This window comes from Acytostelium subglobosum (genome assembly GCF_000787575.1).
Source record: "Acytostelium subglobosum LB1 DNA, scaffold: scaffold7, whole genome shotgun sequence".
Taxonomy (NCBI): domain Eukaryota; phylum Evosea; class Eumycetozoa; order Acytosteliales; family Acytosteliaceae; genus Acytostelium; species Acytostelium subglobosum.
In genome coordinates this window covers 664,187-688,249 of record NW_012236526.1, presented here as the reverse complement: position 1 = coordinate 688,249, position 24,063 = coordinate 664,187, and the positions used below count along the sequence as shown (strand labels likewise).

General features: G+C 44.2%; 8 protein-coding genes across 8 annotated transcripts; 3 read left to right on the top strand and 5 right to left on the bottom strand.

Moving 5' to 3' along the window:
- Positions 1-1,184: 1,184 nt before the first annotated feature.
- SAMD00019534_041520 (hypothetical protein) lies at positions 1,185-2,226 on the top strand (the record flags this gene model as incomplete). Its single annotated transcript, XM_012900657.1, has 3 exons — positions 1,185-1,664; positions 1,750-1,775; positions 1,839-2,226. The coding sequence occupies 3 exons, from the start codon at positions 1,185-1,187 to the stop codon at positions 2,224-2,226; spliced, it is 894 nt and encodes a 297-aa protein (XP_012756111.1).
- A 162-nt stretch (positions 2,227-2,388) lies between these two features.
- SAMD00019534_041510 (hypothetical protein) lies at positions 2,389-3,667 on the top strand (the record flags this gene model as incomplete). The annotated part of the gene is made up of 2 exons (XM_012900656.1): positions 2,389-2,545; positions 2,736-3,667. 2 exons carry the CDS (start codon positions 2,389-2,391, stop codon positions 3,665-3,667), a joined length of 1,089 nt encoding a protein of 362 aa, XP_012756110.1.
- Positions 3,668-3,737: 70 nt separating this feature from the next.
- On the bottom strand, positions 3,738-5,564 carry SAMD00019534_041500 (hypothetical protein; the record flags this gene model as incomplete). The annotated part of the gene is made up of 1 exon (XM_012900655.1): positions 3,738-5,564. One exon carries the CDS (start codon positions 5,562-5,564, stop codon positions 3,738-3,740), a length of 1,827 nt encoding a protein of 608 aa, XP_012756109.1.
- Positions 5,565-6,094: 530 nt separating this feature from the next.
- Positions 6,095-9,973, bottom strand: SAMD00019534_041490 (hypothetical protein; the record flags this gene model as incomplete). The annotated part of the gene is made up of 12 exons (XM_012900654.1): positions 6,095-6,361; positions 6,434-6,518; positions 6,594-6,776; positions 6,844-7,383; positions 7,460-7,698; positions 7,762-7,977; positions 8,054-8,583; positions 8,655-8,949; positions 9,014-9,215; positions 9,302-9,506; positions 9,571-9,835; positions 9,956-9,973. The coding sequence occupies 12 exons, from the start codon at positions 9,971-9,973 to the stop codon at positions 6,095-6,097; spliced, it is 3,045 nt and encodes a 1,014-aa protein (XP_012756108.1).
- A 498-nt stretch (positions 9,974-10,471) lies between these two features.
- SAMD00019534_041480 (hypothetical protein) lies at positions 10,472-12,316 on the top strand (the record flags this gene model as incomplete). The annotated part of the gene is made up of 4 exons (XM_012900653.1): positions 10,472-10,818; positions 10,889-11,060; positions 11,130-11,300; positions 11,390-12,316. 4 exons carry the CDS (start codon positions 10,472-10,474, stop codon positions 12,314-12,316), a joined length of 1,617 nt encoding a protein of 538 aa, XP_012756107.1.
- A 426-nt stretch (positions 12,317-12,742) lies between these two features.
- Positions 12,743-13,814, bottom strand: SAMD00019534_041470 (hypothetical protein; the record flags this gene model as incomplete). Its single annotated transcript, XM_012900652.1, has 2 exons — positions 12,743-13,404; positions 13,541-13,814. Coding segments are annotated over 2 exons (936 nt in total), but the record flags the coding sequence as incomplete, so codon positions are not given.
- Positions 13,815-14,797: 983 nt separating this feature from the next.
- SAMD00019534_041460 (hypothetical protein) lies at positions 14,798-18,968 on the bottom strand (the record flags this gene model as incomplete). Its single annotated transcript, XM_012900651.1, has 2 exons — positions 14,798-16,859; positions 16,927-18,968. The coding sequence occupies 2 exons, from the start codon at positions 18,966-18,968 to the stop codon at positions 14,798-14,800; spliced, it is 4,104 nt and encodes a 1,367-aa protein (XP_012756105.1).
- A 274-nt stretch (positions 18,969-19,242) lies between these two features.
- Positions 19,243-23,199, bottom strand: SAMD00019534_041450 (hypothetical protein; the record flags this gene model as incomplete). The annotated part of the gene is made up of 8 exons (XM_012900650.1): positions 19,243-19,447; positions 19,529-19,747; positions 19,824-19,910; positions 19,976-20,239; positions 20,331-21,374; positions 21,442-22,364; positions 22,444-22,962; positions 23,035-23,199. 8 exons carry the CDS (start codon positions 23,197-23,199, stop codon positions 19,243-19,245), a joined length of 3,426 nt encoding a protein of 1,141 aa, XP_012756104.1.
- Between the last annotated feature and the right edge of the window lie 864 nt (positions 23,200-24,063).

Below are 24,063 nucleotides of genomic sequence, written 5' to 3'. Positions count from 1 at the left end.
CATTATTATTGATTGTCAATGAAGTGGCATTGTTCTGCAATCTATTGTGAGTTGTTGCTAGGCCATTGAATCCAACCAGTCTATCTCTTGATACCCTCCTCGTACTTGACAAATGAGTATTATCATCATAATGTATTGTTGTAATTGTTGCTGGATGATCATTATTATTATTAATATTATTAATATGATTAATGTTGTTCAATAACAATGTTGTTGAAGGTGTTTGTTGATAGTAATCATTATTATTGTCATTATTATTTGATACATCTCCTTCAATCATCCTTCCTTTCTTTCTTCTGGATATTGTAATACTATAATATTGTAATACTATGATATGTTACAAGTGTACTAAGTTGTAGAGGTTGTCAAAGGCAAGGCATGCTAGGCAGAGAAGTCAGCCTGACTGATGTGTAGCGCAGCCAGCCATCCACTACCATTCATTCACTCACTAAGTCAGCTACCATGACCACTCACCTCATGCTTGCTTCCTTTGAACCCACCTGCCTTTGTGTGTTTGATTAAAGTGTAGAAGGTGTTGGTGGATGGGAATAATGAATGTGTTTGGCCCACCCACTACATGTTACTTCAAAGTCAAACTAACGTTACCTTTATTCAATCATTCATTCAATCGATGATGACAAGTACAAGTAGTTGTAATTATAACAATAATAATAATAGTAGTAGTGATACTTCGAAATTCACGATGATAAGAGATATAAATTTATATGTATAGATTGTAATAAGTTGATATGTTCATTATGTGTTGCAACATTACATAAGAGACATGACATTGAGAATGTTGATAATGTAAAGAAGTTATCAAAGAGACAACAATATAATGAGACTTCAATTAATAGATTGAATTTATTATGGAGTACACTTAAACAGTTGTCAACACAATATACTACATTGACAAAGACCAAGAATGATGTTACAGAGAGATGTAGAGAACTACATGAATTGCTAGTAATCGAGGAGCACAGAGTCAACACAAGAATCAATGATCGAGTCCACCAGGCATCATCGGCCATCAACGACATAATCAATGAGATACAGTGTATCAACAATGTATTCAAATCAACAAGGTGCAAAAGATCAATGATGATCTGGACCTGGACGACATCGTTCAATCAATCACATCGTCAAAGTCATTCGATCAGTTCATCGATCAATCATTCACTGGTATGGTCCTCGAGGACAAGCGATCAATGAACATAGATATTGATATCAATGACATTGAGTTGATGAGGTTGGTGCAGGTGAGCCTAAAACACATGATCAGTGCAGAGTATCAACATATTCCTAATTGCCTTGTAAATGTGGATCACGACATGACTAGTAGCATCAAGGATCAACTGAGCTCATGCTTCGAGATTATTGATGAGGCGGCATTGTGCAATCACAACAAAGGACGGATCATTAGTGTAGGTCCTGAGTCGACCATGATCTATACTCCATCAAACAATGTTTGGTCGATCATCGATGAGACTAAATTGATTCTCTTAGAGGCCCTGAATTCCACGTACGCTCGTGGCAACATCTACTCATTTGGAGGCCCAGGGGATGGTCCGTCCACGTTCATCAGGTTCTCATTGGCTGATGGTAAATGGCATGGCGATAAACAACAAGATATACTACGTTACACAGGCAGGCTTATCGACATGGTATGATGGCGACCATCTCATCTACTTGGTCAATGGCGTGGGTCAAATAAGCCGTGTGCATACCTTCAACATTGAGACACATCAGTTCAATTATCTGGGCAACCTGTCAAGGTATCTAGTCTCTATGTATTTATATATCTACAGAAAACAACTTATATGTGTCGATGGATACAGGGCCAACGACGAGGAGAGTTGTCCCATCGATCGCTTCAACTTGGCCACATTGGAATTCGAAGAGAGTACAAAGCTCTCGTGGACGGTGCCCTCATGTTGTTTTGACGGTAAGAACCTGTTATACTTGTTATCGACCGGTGGTATGTTCCGTAGTGTATCGTTGGCCACCAGACGAGAGACTGAGCTGGCATCGGTACCAATTGAAAAGGTGCTCACCAACAATCTGTGCTATGGACCACAACATCAAACCATCTACCTATTCCAAGGAAGGAAACAAAACTACCGAAACTCAATCAAACATAATGTTTGGACCAAGTTGGATGACAAAGATCCAATTAAATCACGTAATCATCATGGCATTGGTGTTGTGTTGGATGATCAAATTTAAAGTGATCAAATACGCCCACTTTGTCAATGTCGTTCGGTCATTCAACAACTACAACAACAGATATATATATATAAATATATAAGTAAAGAATGTTTACAACAGTACCATTKGACTCAATATTGTAGTAGAGGTATCATTAGTGTGTCACCATCAACAACAACAATGAGACTTGGTGTTGGTGTTGGTGTTGTCAAATGCCTGCATCATCGTTCAAAGATGACCAACATCTGCCCCATGAACAACCAAACTAGGAGTATAACAACAATGTCTGTATCAGATATAAATGAAAACCTCTTCAGAAGACGTACAACTACACCAGGTATGTAAGCTTGTCAACACAAGTATCTTCAGTCAGACCTACAGACACGCGCCACATCCAAATCGGGATTGGACCAGGGCCATCCTACTTCAAGGACTCAACCCCAGACTCACACTTTATTTCAAATTGAACAAATGAACATCCTCACTTCAAGTCATTCATAGTTATACAACAAATCAATACATAACAGATAATAGATATTATAGTAATAATAACAACAACTACAAGAAGAAGATGACGACTAACAACAACAAGGCATCAGTTACAATCTTCCCAGACTTGGAGACAGCAACTGCTCAGATATTGATTGTCGATGAGTCAACTAAGCAGTGCGCAATCCTTGATTCGGTGCTCAACTATACTGTCGCATCAGGCCGCACAAGCACTACGTCAATCGACAAGTTGTTGGCAGTCATCGAGGAGAAGGGCTACAAAGTGCAATGGGTGCTCGAGTCACACATCCACGCCGACCATCTATCGGCCGCACACTACATCAAGTCCAAGTACCCCGATGCACGCAGCGCAATCGGAGAGGGCGCCAAGAAGGTTCAGCAGACCTTCAAGCACATCTACAATCTGGGCCACGACTTCCCCGTCGACGGCAGCCAATTCGACCAACTGTGGAAGGATGGCGAGACATTCCAGATCGGCAGTCTCAACGTGCGCGTGATCCACACGCCCGGCCACACGCCCGCCTGCGTCTCCTACTACATCGTCGACGACTGTCTGTTTGTCGGCGACACCATGTTCATGCCCGACGTGGGCACTGCCCGCTGCGACTTCCCCGACGGAAGCGCTGTCACCCTTTACGAGTCGATGCAGAAGCTTCTCGCACTGCCCGAGTCCACAGACGTCTACGTTTGCCACGACTATCCACCCGCCGGCCGCGAGATCGGCTTCAAGACGACCATTGGCGAGCAGCGCAAATTGAACAAGCACATCAAGGATGGCATCACCCGTGAGGAGTTTATCGAGATGCGTACGACTCGTGACGCAACACTCAAGGCACCCAACCTCCTGTTGCCATCGATCCAGGTCAATGTCCGTGCTGGCGAGCTGCCCAAGGCTGAGGACAATGGCATCTCCTACCTCAAGATCCCCCTGAACTTCCTCAAGCAGTAAGTAATAGACTGTATCTTGTCTGTAACATATATAGAGCAAATAAATAGGAGTTGGGACTCGGTCCCTTCATTCAATCAATCAAACTTGCGCTTCGTAGGGCCACTAGCCACTCTTCCATGGACTTGGCTGACTCGCAACATAGATGCCACACTCGTTTTGGTGTATGAATGACGACGTTGAAGCTTCCTTGGTCTGCAACAGCATTCGGCACATCTTTGGATGGGGATGATGGTAATCCTGCATTCTTGTTGTCGTTGGCGACGCTGGACTTTGGAGCTACAAGGGCAACGCGATGCAGATCAATCACGCCCTTATACTTAAGTTGATCCATTGATGGGTTGTTGGTGTTGTAGTTGGCGTTGGATGCTGCACCATCGACAATGTTTGGGGAAGCCGCATCAATGTCATCAAGTTCAAACATTGTTGGTTGAGTTGAGAGATTGTTGATGACGGCAGTAGTGCTTGTGTTGTTGGCATGTTGAGGAGAGACATGATAATAGAATAACATATGCTTCCTTGTATCCAGGATGAAGTAACGCCTCTTCCATGTCTTGATGTTGTTGCCACGTTTGCGCATCCAACCTTGTTTGGATACGGCACTATTGGTCGATCCTCTTGTGATGGTCTCGAGTAACAAGTTGGTAGCAGCTGTTCGTGGACTCTGACATATGTTGGCTGCTGTTGTTGATGTTGACAGTTGAAGTCCATCACTATTGCTTAGTGATCCTGTAATAGGTTGTCCGCCACCTGCATTCTTTGGAGTTGCCTTTTGCCATCCAACCGAGACCACACGATCAGGTGCTATCTGTTGTTGACCTGCTCCTCTTTGTGTAGGGGAACCTACCAAGATTGTTGGATGTTGGAGAAGTGATTGAGTTGGCAATGAGTTTGGTTGAAGATGAAAGGCTGATTGAATGAGTGATTGGCCTGAGGACACGAGATTGAGTGAGGCTGAGAGGGTTGATATGGGAGGTTGAGGAGGACTTGTTGAAAGAGGTGATGTTGATGTTGTTACAGGAGGTGATGTAGTTTGTACAGTTGGTAGTTGAGGTGTTTGTTGTTGCGCTGATGTTGATGTAGTAGTAGTTGTTTGTGTTGTTGTAGACTCGGTGTCGGACGTCGATTCGTCAGGTAATGGACTCTCTGCCCTTGGTGGCGTGAACGCCATTGGTGACCCAGCCGAGTCCTCTGCCCCAGGCTGACTCTCCTTGTTCCTGATCTTAACTGGCGATGATATATAAGTATTGAGCAACTGGTCGTAGATGTTGACGCGCTTCACCTTCCTGTCCTCGTTGATTATCTTTTGAGAGTTTGCCATTATGATCCTCCACTCTACTACGCTGTATGCCAAGTTGGAGATTGTTGATTGATAGTAAAAGTCACGCTCGGCCATGTCGTACTTGGCCAATACATTGTTGAACTCCTTCCAGAGCAGTGCTATGGGTCCCATGTAGGCGGCCAATGCTCCATCCAACGACTTGGGATTATACCTTGCCATTGTAATACGACATGTCTCCAACTGTTGTTTATGTGGCGGTTTGCCACCAATGTCCGTAATGGCCTTCTCCAGGAGCGCAATCTCATTATCAATGAATGAGGTGAATGAGCTGATGTGTGTCTCGATGAGTGCGCGACGATCCTGTTCGGAGCTGGTGGTATCGGCCAAAGCACGCTCCAATGCACACTTCATCGATTGGAACTGGCGATCAATTGTCAATATTGCCTCGGCTATTGGTAGATGATGGATTGAGTCCTTTTTCAAATCCAACTCTAATGTTGACAAGTCATAAAAGTTATTCTCCACATTGAACGTCTGTTTAACACTTGGCAAGAATGCGATGGACATCCATTCATCAGCATAAGCCGTGTGCAATGTGGCAAATGTGAGTGAGTCCATCAATGTTGATTGGATTGGAATATGTTATGTATATATATCTGTTTGAATATTTGATTGATTAAAAGTGAGAATAGAGGAATAAGTGTTGTTTGATCATAGTGATGTGTGTGAATCTAGATTCCTAGATCAATCAATCAATCCTACATTCAATCAATCAATCCCAATTTATGTGATGGGGTAGGTGGTAGTGGTGATTGGCTCCCAATCCAGAATGGGAAGGAGGTGGCTTGCGTCTTGTGTAGCTATGAAGCCTTCAAAGACCCCCAATCTTGAAAAATGAGCCCACCTTGATTCACACACTGACCAATCATCGGTCATTTTGTCGGTTACACACGTCAACTAAACATCGATGAACAATGGGTGAATTGAATGGAAGTGATTGATGAGATGGCACTCTATTATTATTATTTCTATTTACATGTTAACAATTGTTGGAAGTGGATGATGGTTTAGGAAAGCAAAGATTGTTTGTGGAAGAAGAATGTAGGAACAGCCAATCAGAACTTGTTCAACTTCTACCTACTGCTCACTCACTGGTCCTCTTCAGAGATGACTGTTGCCACTCTACACTCAAACTGTGATACGCATGTGTACATCCTATGTGGCATCATTTGAGAACTGCGGAATGGTCTTGGAGCATAGCTTCTGGTGATGTACTCCTTGACGTTTGGCTTGACAGTCGAGGCATCGTCATACTCTCCGAATATCAACTCCGATACCAAAGCAAACTCATTTTCCTTGATGTCACTGTATCCTCTTTCGTACAGATTGCCAATGATCCTATCCAGGTTCTTAAACTGTTGATGTGGAAAAGGTTGAGTGAGTCAGTGATTGAGCGAGCGAGGTGGACTCGAGTCGTTCATTCATACCTTTGATTTCAACGAAGTGTACTTGGATGTGCTGTTCTCGACCTCCTGGATCGCCTTGAACAGTGGATCAAAGTCTGTTCTCTTCCTGCATGTTGGTGAATGATGGTGAAATGTGTCAGAGATGTATACCGCATCATGCTCAACAGAGTATGTAACTTACATCTCGGAGAAGGCTCCTTGGTGGTTGGGCCAAATCTTGATCAAAGTGTCATAGTAGTCATCGACACTCTTCTTGGTCTGCTTGGAGATCATTCCAAGACACAGCTCATTGGGCACTGATGAGCCAGAGGACTTCTCATTCAAGAACAATGGAGCTATCGATGTTAGTATTACAGACATCATCCTGGAGGTGGAATGTAGGGTTAGCACAGTGTATCAAGGGCAAGACTACCATCAGGTCGACAACATACTGATACAATAGGTCATTTGGGTTAATGTTTCTCAAGTATTGGATCGCATTCTCAGCCTGCTTGACATGATCAAAGAGTGGTTCTTGTTCGTCGATTGACTGTGCCTTTGCCTCTCTCCATGTCTTGCGCCAGATGTTCTTCCTGGTCATACGTGAGCTGAGATGACCATCACGACCAAAGCCCTTGCCACGTGTCCTGCCTTGAGACTCGTCGTCCTCTATCTCGCCACCCTCGATGATGCCAAACTCGTCAACATCCAGTGACGCGTCCATTGCTGGCGATGGCTGTTCCGGTGTCTGTATGCTACCGTCCTCCTTGTGTAGTACCCAGTCACGTCTTGAATGCCATCTAATAAAGTCTTCAAACACACATCCCTTGTTGGCATATTTGAATGACTCCATATCCGAGAGCAATGAGGGTGTCTGCTTCTTCAATCTCATCTCATTAGCCTCCTCCGAGTCACCAAGTTTCATCATCTCCTCCAACTGCTCCATTATCTGATCGTCAGTCATTGGTCCAAACTCTTGTGTCTCTGGTATTCTATATGAATGATTGATTGAGTGAGGTTAGTCGTCTCTCGACGAGTACAACAAAGGTAGGTAGTATGTTTTCATACACAATCTCTCTATCATGGTACAATAGGTATTGACCCTTCAGGATCTCAGGCGATGTGTCTCCGCCTCCTGATGGTGGGCTATCTGTATCTACGGGCATGTCATCAAGTCCCTCCAGTTCATCATCGTTCCAACCATCGGACTGAGTCTTTACCTGGGCACCCTTGGTCAAGTCATCCTGTGTCTTTGATGAGGTCCTTGATCGTCTCTCCTTCACCTTTCTAGAGATACAATAATTGATCTACATGTATCACTGATTAGTCATTCATTCATTCATTCATTCATGAGTCCAGTCCAAACTTACCATTTGCATCTTCTGGAATATCAGACAGTTGTTCATGTTGATCTTGTCGCTGCCAAGTGTTCGTGGGATGGGCAGGGAGTGCTCCCAATGCCATTTGATCTCCTCGACAAACTCTGACCAGAACACGAGTATGCCAATCAAGCTCTGTACATTCAAACATACAAAGCTGAAGGAGAAGAACAAAGAATCGACAGGTGCTCTCTTGATCACTGTGCTCTGTATATGATTATGGGTGATTAGTATGGTTGGTCGTGCCCTCTCTGACTCGTGAGCACGCATGTACACAGCATACCTTTGTTGGATGTGGCTGTGAATTGAGGATGTCCTCGTGGATGTTGTTGAAATGTGTTGGATCGTTGCTGTCCTTCTTGTCAAAGAAGAGATCGCGTAGTACAAAGTCAATCTCGTGGTCACTGGGGATGAGGGGCGCGGCCAGGGATGATGCCAGAGACTTCTTGAATGAGCCGACCGTCTTGATCAAACTTGGGTTGTCGCTTTGATTGCCCTTGCGCATGTCTGGAGAGTTTGTCTGGTTCTGATGTTGCTGTTGTTGCTGCATCTGCTCATTCTTCTGTTGATAGGAAAGAGTGTACCTGTTCTTTATGTTGTAGTCGGACAGTGATTGATAGATTGATTGAGTCTTGTTAGAGTCCAACAATGCATTGAATACATTGACGATGCCCAGTGTCATTTGGAAGAGTGAGCTGTGTGGCTTGCGATAGATTGACTTGATGAACCAGCTCTTTGTTTGAATCGCGTCAAAGTCACCATCCAATATATGAGCGCTCTTCAAAGGTGGATACATGACACAAAAGTGAAGCTCTGTTGTTGATTCAATCAATCAGGTCAGTGAGATGTGGAGGGATGTTGACGATGGATGTGATTGAACATACGTTCGATTGGGTCCATTGGATATCCCCATCTAAACAACTCTGTGCTCTCCATAACTGATGTTGACATTGTCTCGTCTTCATCTACCTCCTGTGGAGGTTGTTGTTGCTGTTGCTGTTGTTGTTGATGTTGAGTATATTGTTGTTGCTGATGCTGTTGGGGATGGGGAGATGTTGGCTTGGTGTCTGTATACCTCCAAACACTCTCACCAAAGTCATTCTTGATGTATGTGTACTTTGAAGAGATGGTCGTCAATGAAAGGAAGTTATCCCAGTTGCGATCATCAGGGTCGTGTGACTAAGGTAGGGTACATGTGAACAAGTGAGTGAGTGAGCAACTCTTTGTAACATAATATACCTACAAGCTTGGCATAGAGTATCCTTAACTGCTTCTCGATAGACTCTGCGATGTTCTGATGTGCATTGAGGGATGGGATGGAGATGGACTCGGTTGCAAGCTTCATCTCGAAGCAATGATCGCTGTTACGCTTGATCGGCATGTACATATATCCCAAGAAGTTCTCTAATCTCTTCTCATCGAATCCAACAAAGGTTGGTATATGGCTGTGCGGTGGCGATCATGATTGATGAATGATGAGTTAATGTGTATGCCCTGGATACGAGATAATAATGATGATGATGATATGTACCAGTTCTCATTGTGAAGTGCCACGGTGACTGCAGACATGATGGTTGACAGCTCTGATAACTCGGGACCAGTGTCGCGAAGTGCAAGTATCAGGAAGTACTCTTGAACGCCAAACCAGTCTGAGAAGTTCTCTTGCTCATGACGTCTAGCATTAGCAGGATCAGTAGTTGGGAACATTGCAAAGTCATTCTTTGGATTCATAAAGTCTGTATGATGATGGTGCATTAGATCAATCACTCACTTCAATATATGATGAATGTAATAACATACTGTTTGGCTGTACAGTTGATGGTGTTGATGATCCACTGCCGGCTGAGGTGGCAGCGGTGACGGGATGTGTAGATGCAAGTGGAGTGACATAGATGAATTGATATGATTGATGTCTAAAGTTGATTGTCACATCCGATATTGACTGTCTACTCTTCAAGCATTTCTTTACAATGTTCTCCAGTTTTGATACCAATGTCTCCCATTCTGAAGCAATTGTAAAGTCTATTATCTCAAACCTATCATCATGTCCATCATGATGTTGTTGCTGTAAATGATGATCCTATAATAATATCATAACAGTTAACTGTCAGTCGACATATTCATTCATTCATTCATTCATTCATTCATTCATTCATTCATTCATCTGTGTTGTATCCAAGCCTACCTTCTTTGTCTTTGCCATGGCAATAAACTACCTCTACTACTATTACTAATACTACTATGACTACTACTATTACTAATACTTGAATGAATGATCTTTATCTCTGTACAGTCAACGTTCTTGAAATTTGAAGTGATAGTTCATCATTCACACAATCTCACACTTCCGCAACCAATTCACACAACCCTTACCCTAACCCTTGCCCTCATCCAAATTTTCAATTTATGGGACTAATTCAATCAAAACCGAGTCTTTCGTTTCCTTCTGCTTCATTGTTTACAGGTAGTTATTATCTCATTGATTATAATAATAATGTTGTCAAGATATATACCAAGTGTGTCATCATTATATAGGATTGCACATTCATCATCTAATGCAATCACTCGACTCTCAACAACACCAACATCAACAACAAAGTTAATCACAAGACTAGCATCATATAGTACATTGAATCAATCAGAATCAGAGAATGATAATAACAGAATTAGCAACATCAGTAACACTAATGTTGGCTCAGCAATGACAACTACAGATACAACAACACCTCCACCTTTATCACCAATACAACAAAGATTCAAGGATTCATTGATGCCTGATCAGAGCAAGATACAGAGATTGAATATGCGATCGCCTCGAGTCGGTCGTTTCATCAATCAAGCGTACGAAGAGGCACATGAAGCATTGGAAGCTGGACAATATGAGAAGGCATTACAAAAGTATTATTGGATCATCAACAAACTGCCCTATGACTCCACCGCCTATCTCCAACGTTCAGTAGTCTATGAAGAGATTGGAATGTTAGATGAAGCCATCCAAGACACTGAAGTTGTACTAAAGATGTCAAACAGTTCGGATGATCTTGCAGAGTAAGTCATTCATTCAATCATTCTCAGTCTGGCACGATCGCGTCACTCACTCATTCAATCAATCAATCAGAGCAAACATGGTCAAGGGAGTATGTTTGATGAAGAAGTTAAAGTTCAATGAGGCAATAGAACACTTTGATGTTAGTTTGAGACTGGTCGAGAATGACACTGTGTATAACTTGAAGAAGAAGGCTGAGGCTATGGCCAATCCAGACAAGATCATTGTGCCAAGATATGATGATGTAAGGCAACTTGTGGAATGAATGACCAAATCATTCATAACTGACGATCAATCAATCAATCTATTATAGGACTACCAATATTATAACTTTATTACAAAGGATATGATTGATGCTGTCCAAATCAAGATGTCTGGTGTACATGGACGTGGATTGTTTGCCACACGCGACATTGGAGCTGAGGAGTTGGTGTTCGAGACCTTCTCAATAGCCACCTCCAACATGGACAACATAAGAGAAGACGTAAGTCCCTCAATCATTCAATCAATCAGACCATGGATGCTGACCTGACATCTTCCATCATCATCAATCAATCAATTCATCACGAATAGAATGATCATTGCCATAACTGCCACATTGCATTTAAACCAATAAGCTTTGAGAATGAGGAGGAGATTGTAAAGAGTAGAGAGTATAAGAGATTGGCACATACTATTACAAAGATGACGAGATTGCCAACGGGTAGGATCATCCCCGAAGACTGCCCATCATGCCACGAGGCACTGTACTGCTCGCCCGAGTGCAAGAGTGACGCGAATCTCAAGCACTCGCCAATCTGCACAAACAATGACCATCTGAGATCACTGATCAATCAGTACGAGAAACAGATCAGCTCACTCACCGAGTTTGAGAGGACTGGCTACATGCTGCTGCTCAAGATGCTGGCGGCGCAGCACTCCAATGGCGACAAGAACTCACCTCTGCGCCCATTCACACTGGACGATCATACAAAGCGCCTGGTCTACGCCATGCCAGACAACTCGCAATTCCTGTTGTCGCGCAAGGAGTCCAAGCTGTACGCGCTCATCAAGGACATCTTCCACGATCGCCGCGGCCTCACACCCGAGCTGTTCTACAGGTTCAAGTCGATGATCACTTTGAACCAGCTGTCGATGTACACCAGCACCATCCATGTGCACTGCACAAAGGATGCGCTGGACGAGCTGGGCTTCAACTTTGACTTTGAGGACCGCGTCGGCAAGTTCTTTGTCGGCATCCCCCTGCACACAAGCTTCATCAACCATTCATGCGAGCCAAACATCTTCATTGCAGCGCCAATCATCAATGATAAGCAACTACGTGTTGTCACCAAACGCCCTATCAAGAAGGGTGAGGAACTGTTTGTTACCTACCTTGATGGCCACAACCTTTCCACCGATCGTCGACGCGAGATGCTTCTGGACAGCTATGGATTCGAATGCAAATGTCCACAATGTCTAGCCAACAAGACCATACCATTGCTTCAGAGGATACAATAACAAACCTTATTATCATATATACAAGTCGATCAACCAACGTGTTGTCGCGGATGTTGGATACAGGATTAGTATACTTTGGAGAGTGCATTAGACAAGGAGTGGCAGAGGACTAGGTCATGTGGCCTGGCCTCAACCATCACTTGAGTGTTTATTCACAATGGGTACCATCCCTGCCCGGCGACAGAGTCTTCTGGGCTGGAGGGATGTCCAAAAAAAGCTAAAGCATATACTTGGTTGGTTGATGTTGTTGCTGCAATGCTTGTGGAATAGGTTTACAAAGGGTATCTATATCTATATAATATGTTTGTATGAGTTGAGTGTTCGTTTGCCTCGCTGTTGTTGTTGTTGGATGTTTCGCTGGCGACCCGCCAGCCAGCCACACATTTGTTACATTCTTCCGCGCCACACACACCAGACAATCAACTATTGAATGATCTCAATCTGAGTGTACTTGTTTAGTGCACTGACAAGGAGGAACAGTTCATCCTCGATCTCACTGTCGTCCCAGACCTTGGAGAAGAACTCGACCGAGCCCAAGAAGGTGAAGGTCGTGCGCATCTTTTGTAGGTTGTGTGGACGCAGGTAGGGCGAGAACAGCGCCACCGACTCTGTCTCGGCGATCTTGAACGATGTGGACACCTTGGTGAACAGGGGCACGAGGTCGGCAGACTTGCGCACACCGTAGAAGCGGAATGCGCGGTCCAGGTTGTCAAAGGCGTCACGCAGCGCGCGGTCCACCTTGGCCAAATCCTGCATCTGCACGGCCTTGTTGTCGATCTGGAAGAACACCTTGACGAGGATCTTGATGATGTTCTTCTCGATCTCGTTGGCCTTCTCCTCGCTGGAGACACGCTTGATGATCTTGCGAATGGCTGAGATGAGCTCGCGGCCCTCCTCAGGAATCATCTTCTTGATGCCGCTCTTGCCGACGCCCGAGCTAACAATCTTTCCCGAGATGTTCTTCTTGGCTCTGAACAGCACGTCTGTTCTTCCCTCTCTCTTTACCGATGCATCATGCTGTACCAATGGTATACCTGCGTTCTTCTTTCCAGAGCAACTCTTTATCATTTCAATCCACTTGTCAAACTCTGATGTTCGAGTGTTAGTTTGTGTTTCCGCATGTGTGGCGATGTGTTTCCGTGTGTGTTTCCGCGAGTGTGGCGAAGTGTTTCCGCCCGTGTGGCGGTGTGCCACGACTCGCGCGATTCGAAACTTGACACATACCTTGTTGAGTGTTTGTAGAGAAGAAGGTGACCTTGTTTGAGCTGTTCCTCACGGAGAATGTGTAGGGTCTTGTGTTGTTCTGGGGACTGGCATCCAACATGGCAAACTCAATCTCGATGCATTTGAATGTGTCGTCCTGGTCCGTCAGGTATATATACAAGCCGCCTGGTACCAGACGAACGTAGTTGGACTTGAACTTTGTTCCATGCAATGTTGTCTTCTTTGCAACGTCCAAAATGCCCTCATGAGTGGCTGTTATATGTGGTTCCATCATCAAGTCTAATTATAATATCTGATTGATTGATTGATTGATTGATTATTATTATTACACTGTTTGTTTGATTATAAAAGTATATAAGTAAGTAAGAGTGGAGAGATGGAATTGGAGAAGTGGAAGTTGATGAATGAATGAGTGATTGGAGTGATTGATTGATTGAGTGAGTGATACAGCTCAGCAAGAACAGACTTGTAAGATTATGTTTTTGAATTGTTAGAACAGGTGTAAGTAAGATAGAGTAAGAGGACGGAGAGACACCAGGGTGATTCTCCATCCATCCACATTGTTTGATGATATGAACATGTGACTGAGACTGATTGATTGATTGGGGGTGATTGTGGTTTGTGTGGTTGAGTGTGTGTGAGGCACACTCGCGTGTGTGATTGATTGAAAGACGTGATGTGATTGGTGATTGACACAAGATGAAAGTGAAGGGCCAATCTAAATCTGAATAATACTACTCACTCATCACTCAATCAATCAATCAATCGACACATTCAATAGAGGAGAAGGAGAAAGTAAGAGTGTCCGTGCCCATGGGCAAGGACAAGACATGTATATTACATTATGTTTGTGACTTCCAACCTAGGTTCTGATTGATGATGCTGTTGTTGTTATACTCAAAGTCCTTTTATATATCTTTATATGTTTGTTTTGTTTATGTGTTTGTTTGATTGAGTGTTTGCTGGATGAAAGTAAAGATTCACAACAACAAATCTTGATGGACAGGTCAGTCACAACCTTTTGATTAAATTAAGAAACCTGATCGGATTCAAGCACGACTGGATATTTTTTTGCTCTGGAAAGCTTGGAAAAAACCAAAATGATCACCGATCGCCTTCCTAAAGAGGGAGCCAAGTCCTGATTTTATTTGGATGGCCCCGACCAAAATCATGTAGGACCATGCCCACCCATAAACCTAGGGATTGTCCTACTTGGTGGATGGTTTATTATTATTATTTATACTTGTACTTCATTGTTTAGATCAAACGATCACACATGTTGATGATGTTCAAACATCCATTGACAAAGGCATGATGGCGAACTGTTCTGAGCAGCTTGGTAATGTTCATCTGGTCTACCTTTGCTCGAACATAAGGTGAGAGTGATGATCCAGATCCATCATGGGTACTATCACCTTCAAACATATAAGTGATCAATTTGTGATGGTTGTTGATGACAGCATTCTGGATGCTGGACATTGAAGGCAGATGTCTCTGGAGTTGTGATGCTGTCACACATCGTTGATGTATCATGCGGAGAATGTCCACGTCGCCTTCAACACAGACCTTGTTGACAATGATTGGCAATGCACTGGACTTGACATTATCGACACTCATGTATCCTTTGTCCAAGAGATATGTCAACACTGTTGTGTTGTTGATCTCGTCCAATGAGATGATGTCTTGTATCCTTTGTTGATCCCAGCCATACACTGCGTCTGTTCTCTTACAAACACCAATTGCCAGATCGATCAAATAGTCAATGGCTTGGACATCGCATCTCTTGGCACATCGATCAATCGTGTATTGGAAGTCCGAGCAAGTAAGCCTATCAACTGATTCATTGTATTGGGCTGATGTGAAGTGAGTGATGACCCACTGGATCATTGACAAGGACTTGGTGGCAGCACCCAACATCATGTCGCGAAGTGTTGATCCTACACTATCTTTAAGTTTGAGGTAAAACTCTGAGATGGTGTCTTCAGTCGCCTGGCTACCAGGTGTCCCAATACTCTTGATCAATTCAGGGACGTACGTTAAGTGGTGTGATTTGTCCAATGCCACGTGCGGATACATGTCCAACAATGTCCTGGCCATGGACACATAGCCAACGGTCATTGCTCGATCCAAAGCATGCTTGCTAATTCTATAACTATTGAGTTTGATGGTGTATGGTCCACATGATTTCAACCTCTCAATCAACTCAATTGATATGATGTTGTCACTGATGCTATCGACCTCAATGATCATTGATTTGTTGGCCATTGCTGTTTTTACACGTCGGGGTTGTGGTCGTTGATATTCCAATGAGATGAGGTAATCGAATATATCCAAGTGTCCATGATTCAATGCAAATGGGATGGCCTCAAAAATCTTGTTGGCGATACGGCCTGGATTAGTTAATCCAATGTCATGGACCAGACGCCTCACAATGTCCAAGTGTCCACCGGACACCGCCTCGATCAAAAACACTCCTCTGGTGATTATATCATTGAATGGCAATGCAAGGAATATGTCCAGATGGTTGGCACGTCCAAACTTGCAACAATGATCCAACAGTCCTCGCTTCAAATCAATCCAAGCATCCAATTGTTGAAACTCTGGATTGATGCTGATGATGTGGCCAAAGACATCCAGGACGTTATGTTCGATCGCCCTGTACAACAAGCCTTTCTGAAACGACTTTTCTAGAAGTGAGTGATCATGCAAGAACTGTACGGTTTCCAATGCCCACGGTTTGGTGAACCAACTATTGGCCAACCGATCGTAAATGATTTTGTAGTCGTCGGTTCGATCGAGACTGAAGCCCATCTGAATGAGCTTTTGAAGGAATGCAACATGGTGTACCGAAAGGAAGAAGTCCTCGGTCATCACAAATGGAGTGTCAGTCGGCCAGACGATCTTTAGGTATTGTTCAAATATCCACTCCCAATAAGGAGGTGGGCATCTGGATATGCCTCGGAGGATGTTCTCCAATGCCACACGATCCGTAGGAAGGGACATGTTGGGGTTGTCAAGCAGTGCAACCAATGCACGTGTGTTACAATTGGCAAATGCCTCTGATAACAATGTTGTGTTGTGAGGGTATTGATATTGATCTTTGATGGTGTAGTATGATTTGATGAAGTATTCAGTGGCACCAAACCTGATGTAATGAAGAAGATTGTTGTTGGCCAATAATGTTGATCCTTTGATCAATCTGTCCAAATCAATGCCCAATGATGAGTGAATCATTCCAATCTGTCGCATGATCATTGTTGCTAACCTGGCATCACCAATCACCAAGTGGAACGCTTGATCCAACTCTGGAACTGGATGGCTACGAGTGAATGACATTGTTAGTCATTGATTGATGGAGGTTGCTTGATACCGGGATCGATACATACTCACAGTCCTCATCATCATTGTCATCATCATCATCATATTCTGCATCTTCTTCTTCATAATCTTCCTCGTCACCTTCATTACTTTCATCCGGTTGATTGAGTGAGTCGATGTGATTGATGCACAGTTTCATCAATCGAGTTGATCCAACTTGATATGCTTTGTTGAGGATGCTGTGGAGTGTTCTCAATTGATGTTTGTTTGTTTGTTTGTTGAATGCTGTTGAGTTGAAGTGGAATTCCAGTGATGAATAGTGATTGTCAGAGACTATGCTCTCAAGTGTCTCAAGACTTAGCCCAATATAGAGATCATGTTGGACCCCAAAGTGACGTTGAAGTGATTGAATGTGTTGAGGATTGCCATATATCATAGCAAACTCCACAATATCCTGTAGATTGGTCTTCAACTCATCCATTGTGAACAGATTGATGATGTACTCAAACACCTCTGATGATTGATTAAGTACGGCCCACTCACAGATCACAGGATCCGTCATAATTTTGGAGTCCAGGAGTTTGGACACAAAGCGTACATCATCCATCGATGCCTTCTCAAAGAACTTGAATGCGTCTAGCTTGACCAATTTGAGCTTGTTCTTTGTTCCGTATTCTATAGTCTCGCGACACCTGCTCGCCAATGCCTTGGCCATGAACAGGCCTTCATCATAAAAGTCATTGAGCAGCCTGTATATCCTTGCCATCAAAGCGGCAGAGAAGCCTGCCGCCTCCTCCAACGCAGACTTCTTGGCAATCCATACCTTGAATTCGTCATGTTCGTTGAATGTGCAGTGATCGATGAACTTGCATGCCAAGTCAACGGTGATGTTGCTGCCAGGCTTGTTAATGGCCAACACCATGTTTGAGAGTGATTGACCATCAAACACCGGTGCGGGCGATCGCTGGCTGGTGATCAGCATCGCTATCGAGGTGGACATGCTCCGACACATCTTGAGATCGAGCGAATTGATGCTGGACAGCATTGCATCAATATACATAAGGTCATCGTTGAGAATGGCTGCCAGTGGTGTGATGCGAAGACGCTTGGCATGTGGAGGGCCCTCCAAATAGGGAGCGAAGGCACTCTCGGGCATCGGGTACACACCCCTGACAATGCACAGGTCGTAGAGCTGAAGGACCAATGCCTCTTGCCCATACTCTGCGGCCATCTTGATGATGATGTCTTTGACGTTGCTCGCCCTGAAATACGCATCGCAGTGATGGCACTCAGTGAACATGCGAAAGAGCTCAACGTTGCCGGCCTTGGCAACCTGTTTCATGAATGGGCCAAAGTAGTAGGGATGAACATTCTTCATTCTCTGCCCGAGGTTGCTCAAGATGTATTGGACACTGTCGACCATGTCGAACTTGGCTGAGCGAGCGAGGACATCGCTCCATATGTTGCCAAACACGAACAGGCAGCTGAACTCCTCGTTAAGCACACGGAGCACATCAATGCTGATACCATGACACTTGAACTTGTACTTATTGAGACGTTTAATCGCTTCGTCGTACCTCTCATTATCAGAGTTATCTCCTTCACTGATTTCAGTATTGTCTCGAGGAACACTACCTCGCACTGAGAGGCGTTGGAGCAACAGACGAACAAAGTGTTCGTTGCCATTGTCGATTGCAAGAGGAATGCATTCAACAAAGTCTATGCAGTGTGTTGAGTAACATGATGTGGCATCGATGTATGATTGAAGAATGTCAATGTTGCCATGTTGACAGACATGTTCCAACTTGAACACGGTCTGATCGATGATGATGTTTGGATGTTTGATCAGATGATTGAATGCTCTGGTGTTGTTGTATTGGGCGGCACACTTCTTCAACAATGTTGTGTTGTAAGGGTAGTTGTTGGCAACACTGTCGAATGATTCAATGAACATCGATATGGCATTGAACTTGAGCATCATCATCAGATCACCACTGGAGTGCAACACTCCTCCTTTGATCGTTGACTTGTTCAACCGACTATATATGCCACTGACATGTTGGAGAATGTATCGGCACAACAACTGATTGTGGAACACTTGATTGATCATGTGTCTTTTGTCATTATCTTTCATTTGTTGTCGTTATATATTTGGTCAACATGTAGATGAATGAATGATAATTTGTTTGATTATCAAAAACAAGAATGATGTCAGACGATCAAACTCAAGATATAATAATGGATACCTCTTTTAACCAATCAATCAGTCAAACAAACAATGTTGAAGTTGGAGTTGATGTTGGTGTTGGTGTTGGACATGCTTGCACTCTTAAGCTTTGCATTGCCCAAACCAAACCATAGTGCTGCCCTCTGCTACTACACGATCAGTAGCAGTGCACTTTAATGACATGATCAGTTCGTCTGTTGGTCCTCTGTATCAAGCCAAGGAATTGAAGAATGTCCAATGACGAAGCGAACCTTGCCTGTAGCTCTGGAGAATGCTCTCCAGTTCCATTGAATAACATGCAGAATGATGTGAGCCAATCGTGTAGATTGATGAATCTACCAAACTCAGAGTATAATGAGAACCTGTGGATGAATGGATGGATGGATTGATGGATGGTAGGTCAGTAGTGTTGGTGAGATATCCAATCAATCATCAATACTTACATGATGGTGATATCCTCGTTGGTGGCTGATTGTTGATTGTTTTGTTTGAGACCACAGCATTGTTGGTCGACACATTTGAGTATCTCTGATGAGCGCAACATCTCTCGTCTAATGTCCATCGTGAATCTGATGTTGTACTTCTGATGTACCATATCTCCTTCATTGCAATAGAATATCTCGTTGATTGGAAGCTTGGCCATATCGAATGCGATAAAGTCACTACGAGCCAATGATTGGTGAGAGTGAGTCAGTGTGGCCTTGACACTCAATCAATACAATACAATACAATACATACAACATGAACTTATCCAACAGGTCAAGTAGCAATATCTGCGCTCCATCATATGGATTCTTCTTTTGTCTCGCTCTCTTCAAGTCCTCCCTGTAGTTTGTTGACGTGTGAATGAGTCGAAGAGATTGGTTGAGTGATTGATCGTAATAACCTACATCATTTGTTTAGACTTGTTTGAATGTTTGATCCTGGCAGCAGACTCCTCATCGTCCGAACCTGGGTTCTTGAATTTATGGATGATGTCGCGACATGTCTTTAAGTAGGTGTTGATCTTGGCATGAGGCTTAGACTTCTGGTTGGCTGGAATGTGATCATCCAGACGACGGAATCGTTGTGGATAGTTTGACAAGTCTGTCAACAATGTAAGTCTCTCTATCCAACCCTGTACAACATTTACAATTCCATTGATCATATCCTCCCTGATTGTTTGATTGATTGATTGATTGAACGATGATGGTGAGTTAGTGATTGATTGATTGAAATGGAATGGGAGTGGAAGAGAGTACTTACTTCTTCAACTCTTGCTTGAGGTATGCAAACTGGTTGTAATCCTCGATGGCCACTTTGTAGAGTATCTCGCTGAATTGGATGCTGGGGAAGACCAGCTGGAGGATGGCGTGATAGGAACGTAGGATTGTTGAGCGGATGAACCGGAATCCAAAGAAGTTGTACATCATTGAGAGTATAACATCACGCATGTGAATGTTGTTGTCCAGCCACGCCCTTTCCTTCTTTGGCACCATGGTCGCAATAAAGTTCTGCACGGACGCAACGTTCTTGATGGCGACGATGTGATCGGTCTGCAGATTGTCCAACCGGTAGTCGCTGGCGGGTACCTCGTGATCGCTTATTGGTGGTCGCATGGCCTCAGTGACGGTCAGGCGGTCGTAGAAGCTGATGCTTAGATTGAACTGATCGTCGTCCTCTGACTCTGTTCCATCTGAGTTGAGTGATGCGTCGGTGTCATCGCTGGACACATAGCTCGAATTTTTGAGGATCTCTGCGTTCTCCCAGTCTGGACTCGCCTCGGAACACTTGTCCTCGACTTCGCTGAGCTCCTCGTCCACATTGTCATTGTCAATGTCCTTCGATATGAATGGGCTGGGCTTGCCAACTATCTTTACATCTGGCATGTCGCCCTCGCTAATGGCACCGCCGTACACCAAGTTGGCTCTGCGATGGCTATTGAGAATGTAGGAGCCAAACTCGTGGTCGGCCAGCTGCAGGTTGTCCGTGCAGAGGAAGCTGAGGTTGTTGTAGAAGAAGTGCAGTTTGATGGCGTACCGGAACTGGCGCTGTAGCACCTCCATGGACAGGTGACTGTTCTTGAAGCTCTCATAGAGCGTGCGGTACACCTTGGGTCCAAACGATATCAGTCCGTCCTCCACAAACGTGTCGTGGACAAATCGTTCAAACAAGTAGTTCTGTGAGTGTAGCGCGATCGATCTGATCGAGAGCAGAGAAGTGATCGAATGAGTGAGCATCGTGTGAACTGTATCCGATGTGGTTGACACTGACAATATGACTGCGAATGGTACAGTGCTTCTATATGAGCTGTGTCGTGTGCGTGATTGATTGATTGTTAGTTAGCCAGCCGCAGACACGTGAATGAACAACATACTGTAGTAAGTATAATAGATCTTGAATGATTGATGCGTCCCATGCTTCAAAGTTCTCGATGATGACCATGGGCGTCACCCTGGACACGGTCAGGCTGTCGAGCTTGTCAGTGGTCAGCTCGCCTGGTGGTGTCTTCTTGACGAACGCATCGATCGTTCGCTGCATCAATGGGAGGTGATGTGTGTGCATGTACCACCTCTCAATCTCTGCGATGCTGGTGGTTCGAGTACCCTTTGGTGCCGCCTTGCCTCCGCCCGTCGTCTGGGTTGGCTGCGTGTTCTGTGTGCCCTCGACACTCTGGTCAATGACGTCAGACTCCTCCAGTTGTGATTCACTCTGTAGTACGCTGTCCTGTGCCGAGCTGGCGTCCAGATCGCGAGCGTACTTGGTCGACGACTGAATGTACTGTTGGCAAATGGCTGTGATCGCCGATCGCAATGAGGAACAGTGCTCGCTGCTCAATGTGGCGATGGGTGGCAGCGAGTAGCTTGGGTCCAGCGGCAGCAAAGTCTGCATGCTGTTCTCTTTGCGCCCGGCCAGCCCCAGGCCGACCAATTGGAACATGTGGACGATGTTTGGGATAGACGTGCCAGTGTACAGGAGCACGGTGGGCATGCTGGGCTGCATCGTCTGCAGATTGATTGGTGTCCGCTTCGCCAGGTGCATGCGCGTCTCCAGCACGGTCTGGGGCGGATAGGCCTTTTCGATAAAGTTGACAATCTCCTTCATCTTGGGCATGTTTGAGTTGACCGTGTAGTTGTCCAGTGCCTTCAACGACTCGGACTCTGTGTACTGAATGAATGCGTGATATCGAGACCTTATCACCTGCTCGCTACTCTCTTTGTCCAAGCCGATAAACTGGTTCAAGTGCTCAAATGTTGGGTCCCCATCCTGTCGTTTGGCTGGGTATGTCGGCGATAGTTTCTGTTGTAGACAAGGAGTGGCGTAGCGTTAGAGTAGCCGTGCACGTGCGTAGGTGGTGTAATCAAACAAACAAACATACAGTTGCCATTGCATATGTGAAGTCTGACTCGGTGAGATAGGTGTCAACGGGGTCGTCTGAGGAGCGCGGGATGTAGTCCCCATCCTCCTTGCCAGGCTGGCGATAGATGGGCCTGCCGTCGTCGTCGTCGTCGTCATCAAAGCCTGGGGGCTTCTCAACGAGCTTGGTCTTGAGCCTTGCCTCCAGTGACTTCTTGGAGCTGATGGTCAACTCTCGGAGCTGGCGACTGAGCGAGCCCTTCTCGGCGAGGTTCTTCAAGCGCTGACAGTGCGAACAGAAGAACGATTTGGAGGCTCTGTCTCTCGAGCCACACCGTTGAATGTGGCACCATCTCTGGCAGTTCTCGCAACGTACCAATGGGTTATCCTTCAACTTTATAGAATGTTGACTATCATATTCAGTCAAGCACTTGCAACATATTAGCCTCTCCTTTGTTGCTGCTTCTGCTGCCGCTGCTTTTGCCTCTGCTGCTGCCGATGATAATAATGATTGCCTCTTCTTCTTTGGGGTTGTCTGTGTCTGTGTTTGTTTATAAGTTTATGTCGTCACTGTTGTTGCCTGTTGCTTGCTTGCTTGCTTTGGTCGACCTACCTTCTTCTTGGTGGTGGCGATGGCCATCTCAGTGAGTCTAATGGTGATGTCCTGTGTAGGAGGAGGAGGTTCCTCTGTTCTTTTCTTCTTTCTTGGAGCTATTGACAATATACTATTACTATTATTATTATTATTACTATTATTTACCTCCTTTGTACCTTTCATTATGTCAATAATCGTTCAATCAATGAACTATCACATGAATCTAATTCAACTTTGAATATTTCGCGCCCTTTGTTTGAGTGATCAAAATAATTTGAATTTATGGGTTTATCTAGGTTTGTCATCAATGTTGGAATAAGACAATAATAATGAAGTAATTAATATTTAAATTATAAATAAATATTACTTGTGATTATCTAGATGTAATTGTTAATTATTGTTGATTCCATAATTGAAGTTCCAAAGATTATTATTATCCATTAGGAGGGGGGTGTGGATGATGGGTGACTGTTCATACTTCTCGTGTGTGAGTGTTGATTGGAACCCACACAACAACAACCCAACATTATCTTTTAGTTAGTTGTTAGTCTCTCCTTTGCTAATTATACATAGATAGATAGATAGATACATATAATACATAGACTCAGATACATAGATAGACCTGATCATCATTCCATTCAATAACACATCATCAATCATTCAATCAATCATCAGTCTATATATATCAATCCTATTCATGAGGAATCTGATCAGATTCAATCAGTCAATCAATCAAACAATCAATCTATAATTCCACCATCCTTTATCTCAAACCATATTGATATTGTCACAAGTAAGTACTTACTTGAAGTTGTCATGTCATACCTTCCTAGGAGGAGCAAGACAAAGACAACAAGGCCAGGACAGACAGAGCATTACCATGCAGACAAAGCATACGCATACATACACATAAATTCAAACACACACAAAACTCCTCATCGTCAGAGAGAGACACCCACCACACCCCGCCCATTTCACCCCCACCACTAATAATGTTAGACGCGTGGTTAGTGTGGGTGGGGGTAGAACAAACAATTATCATAGCAA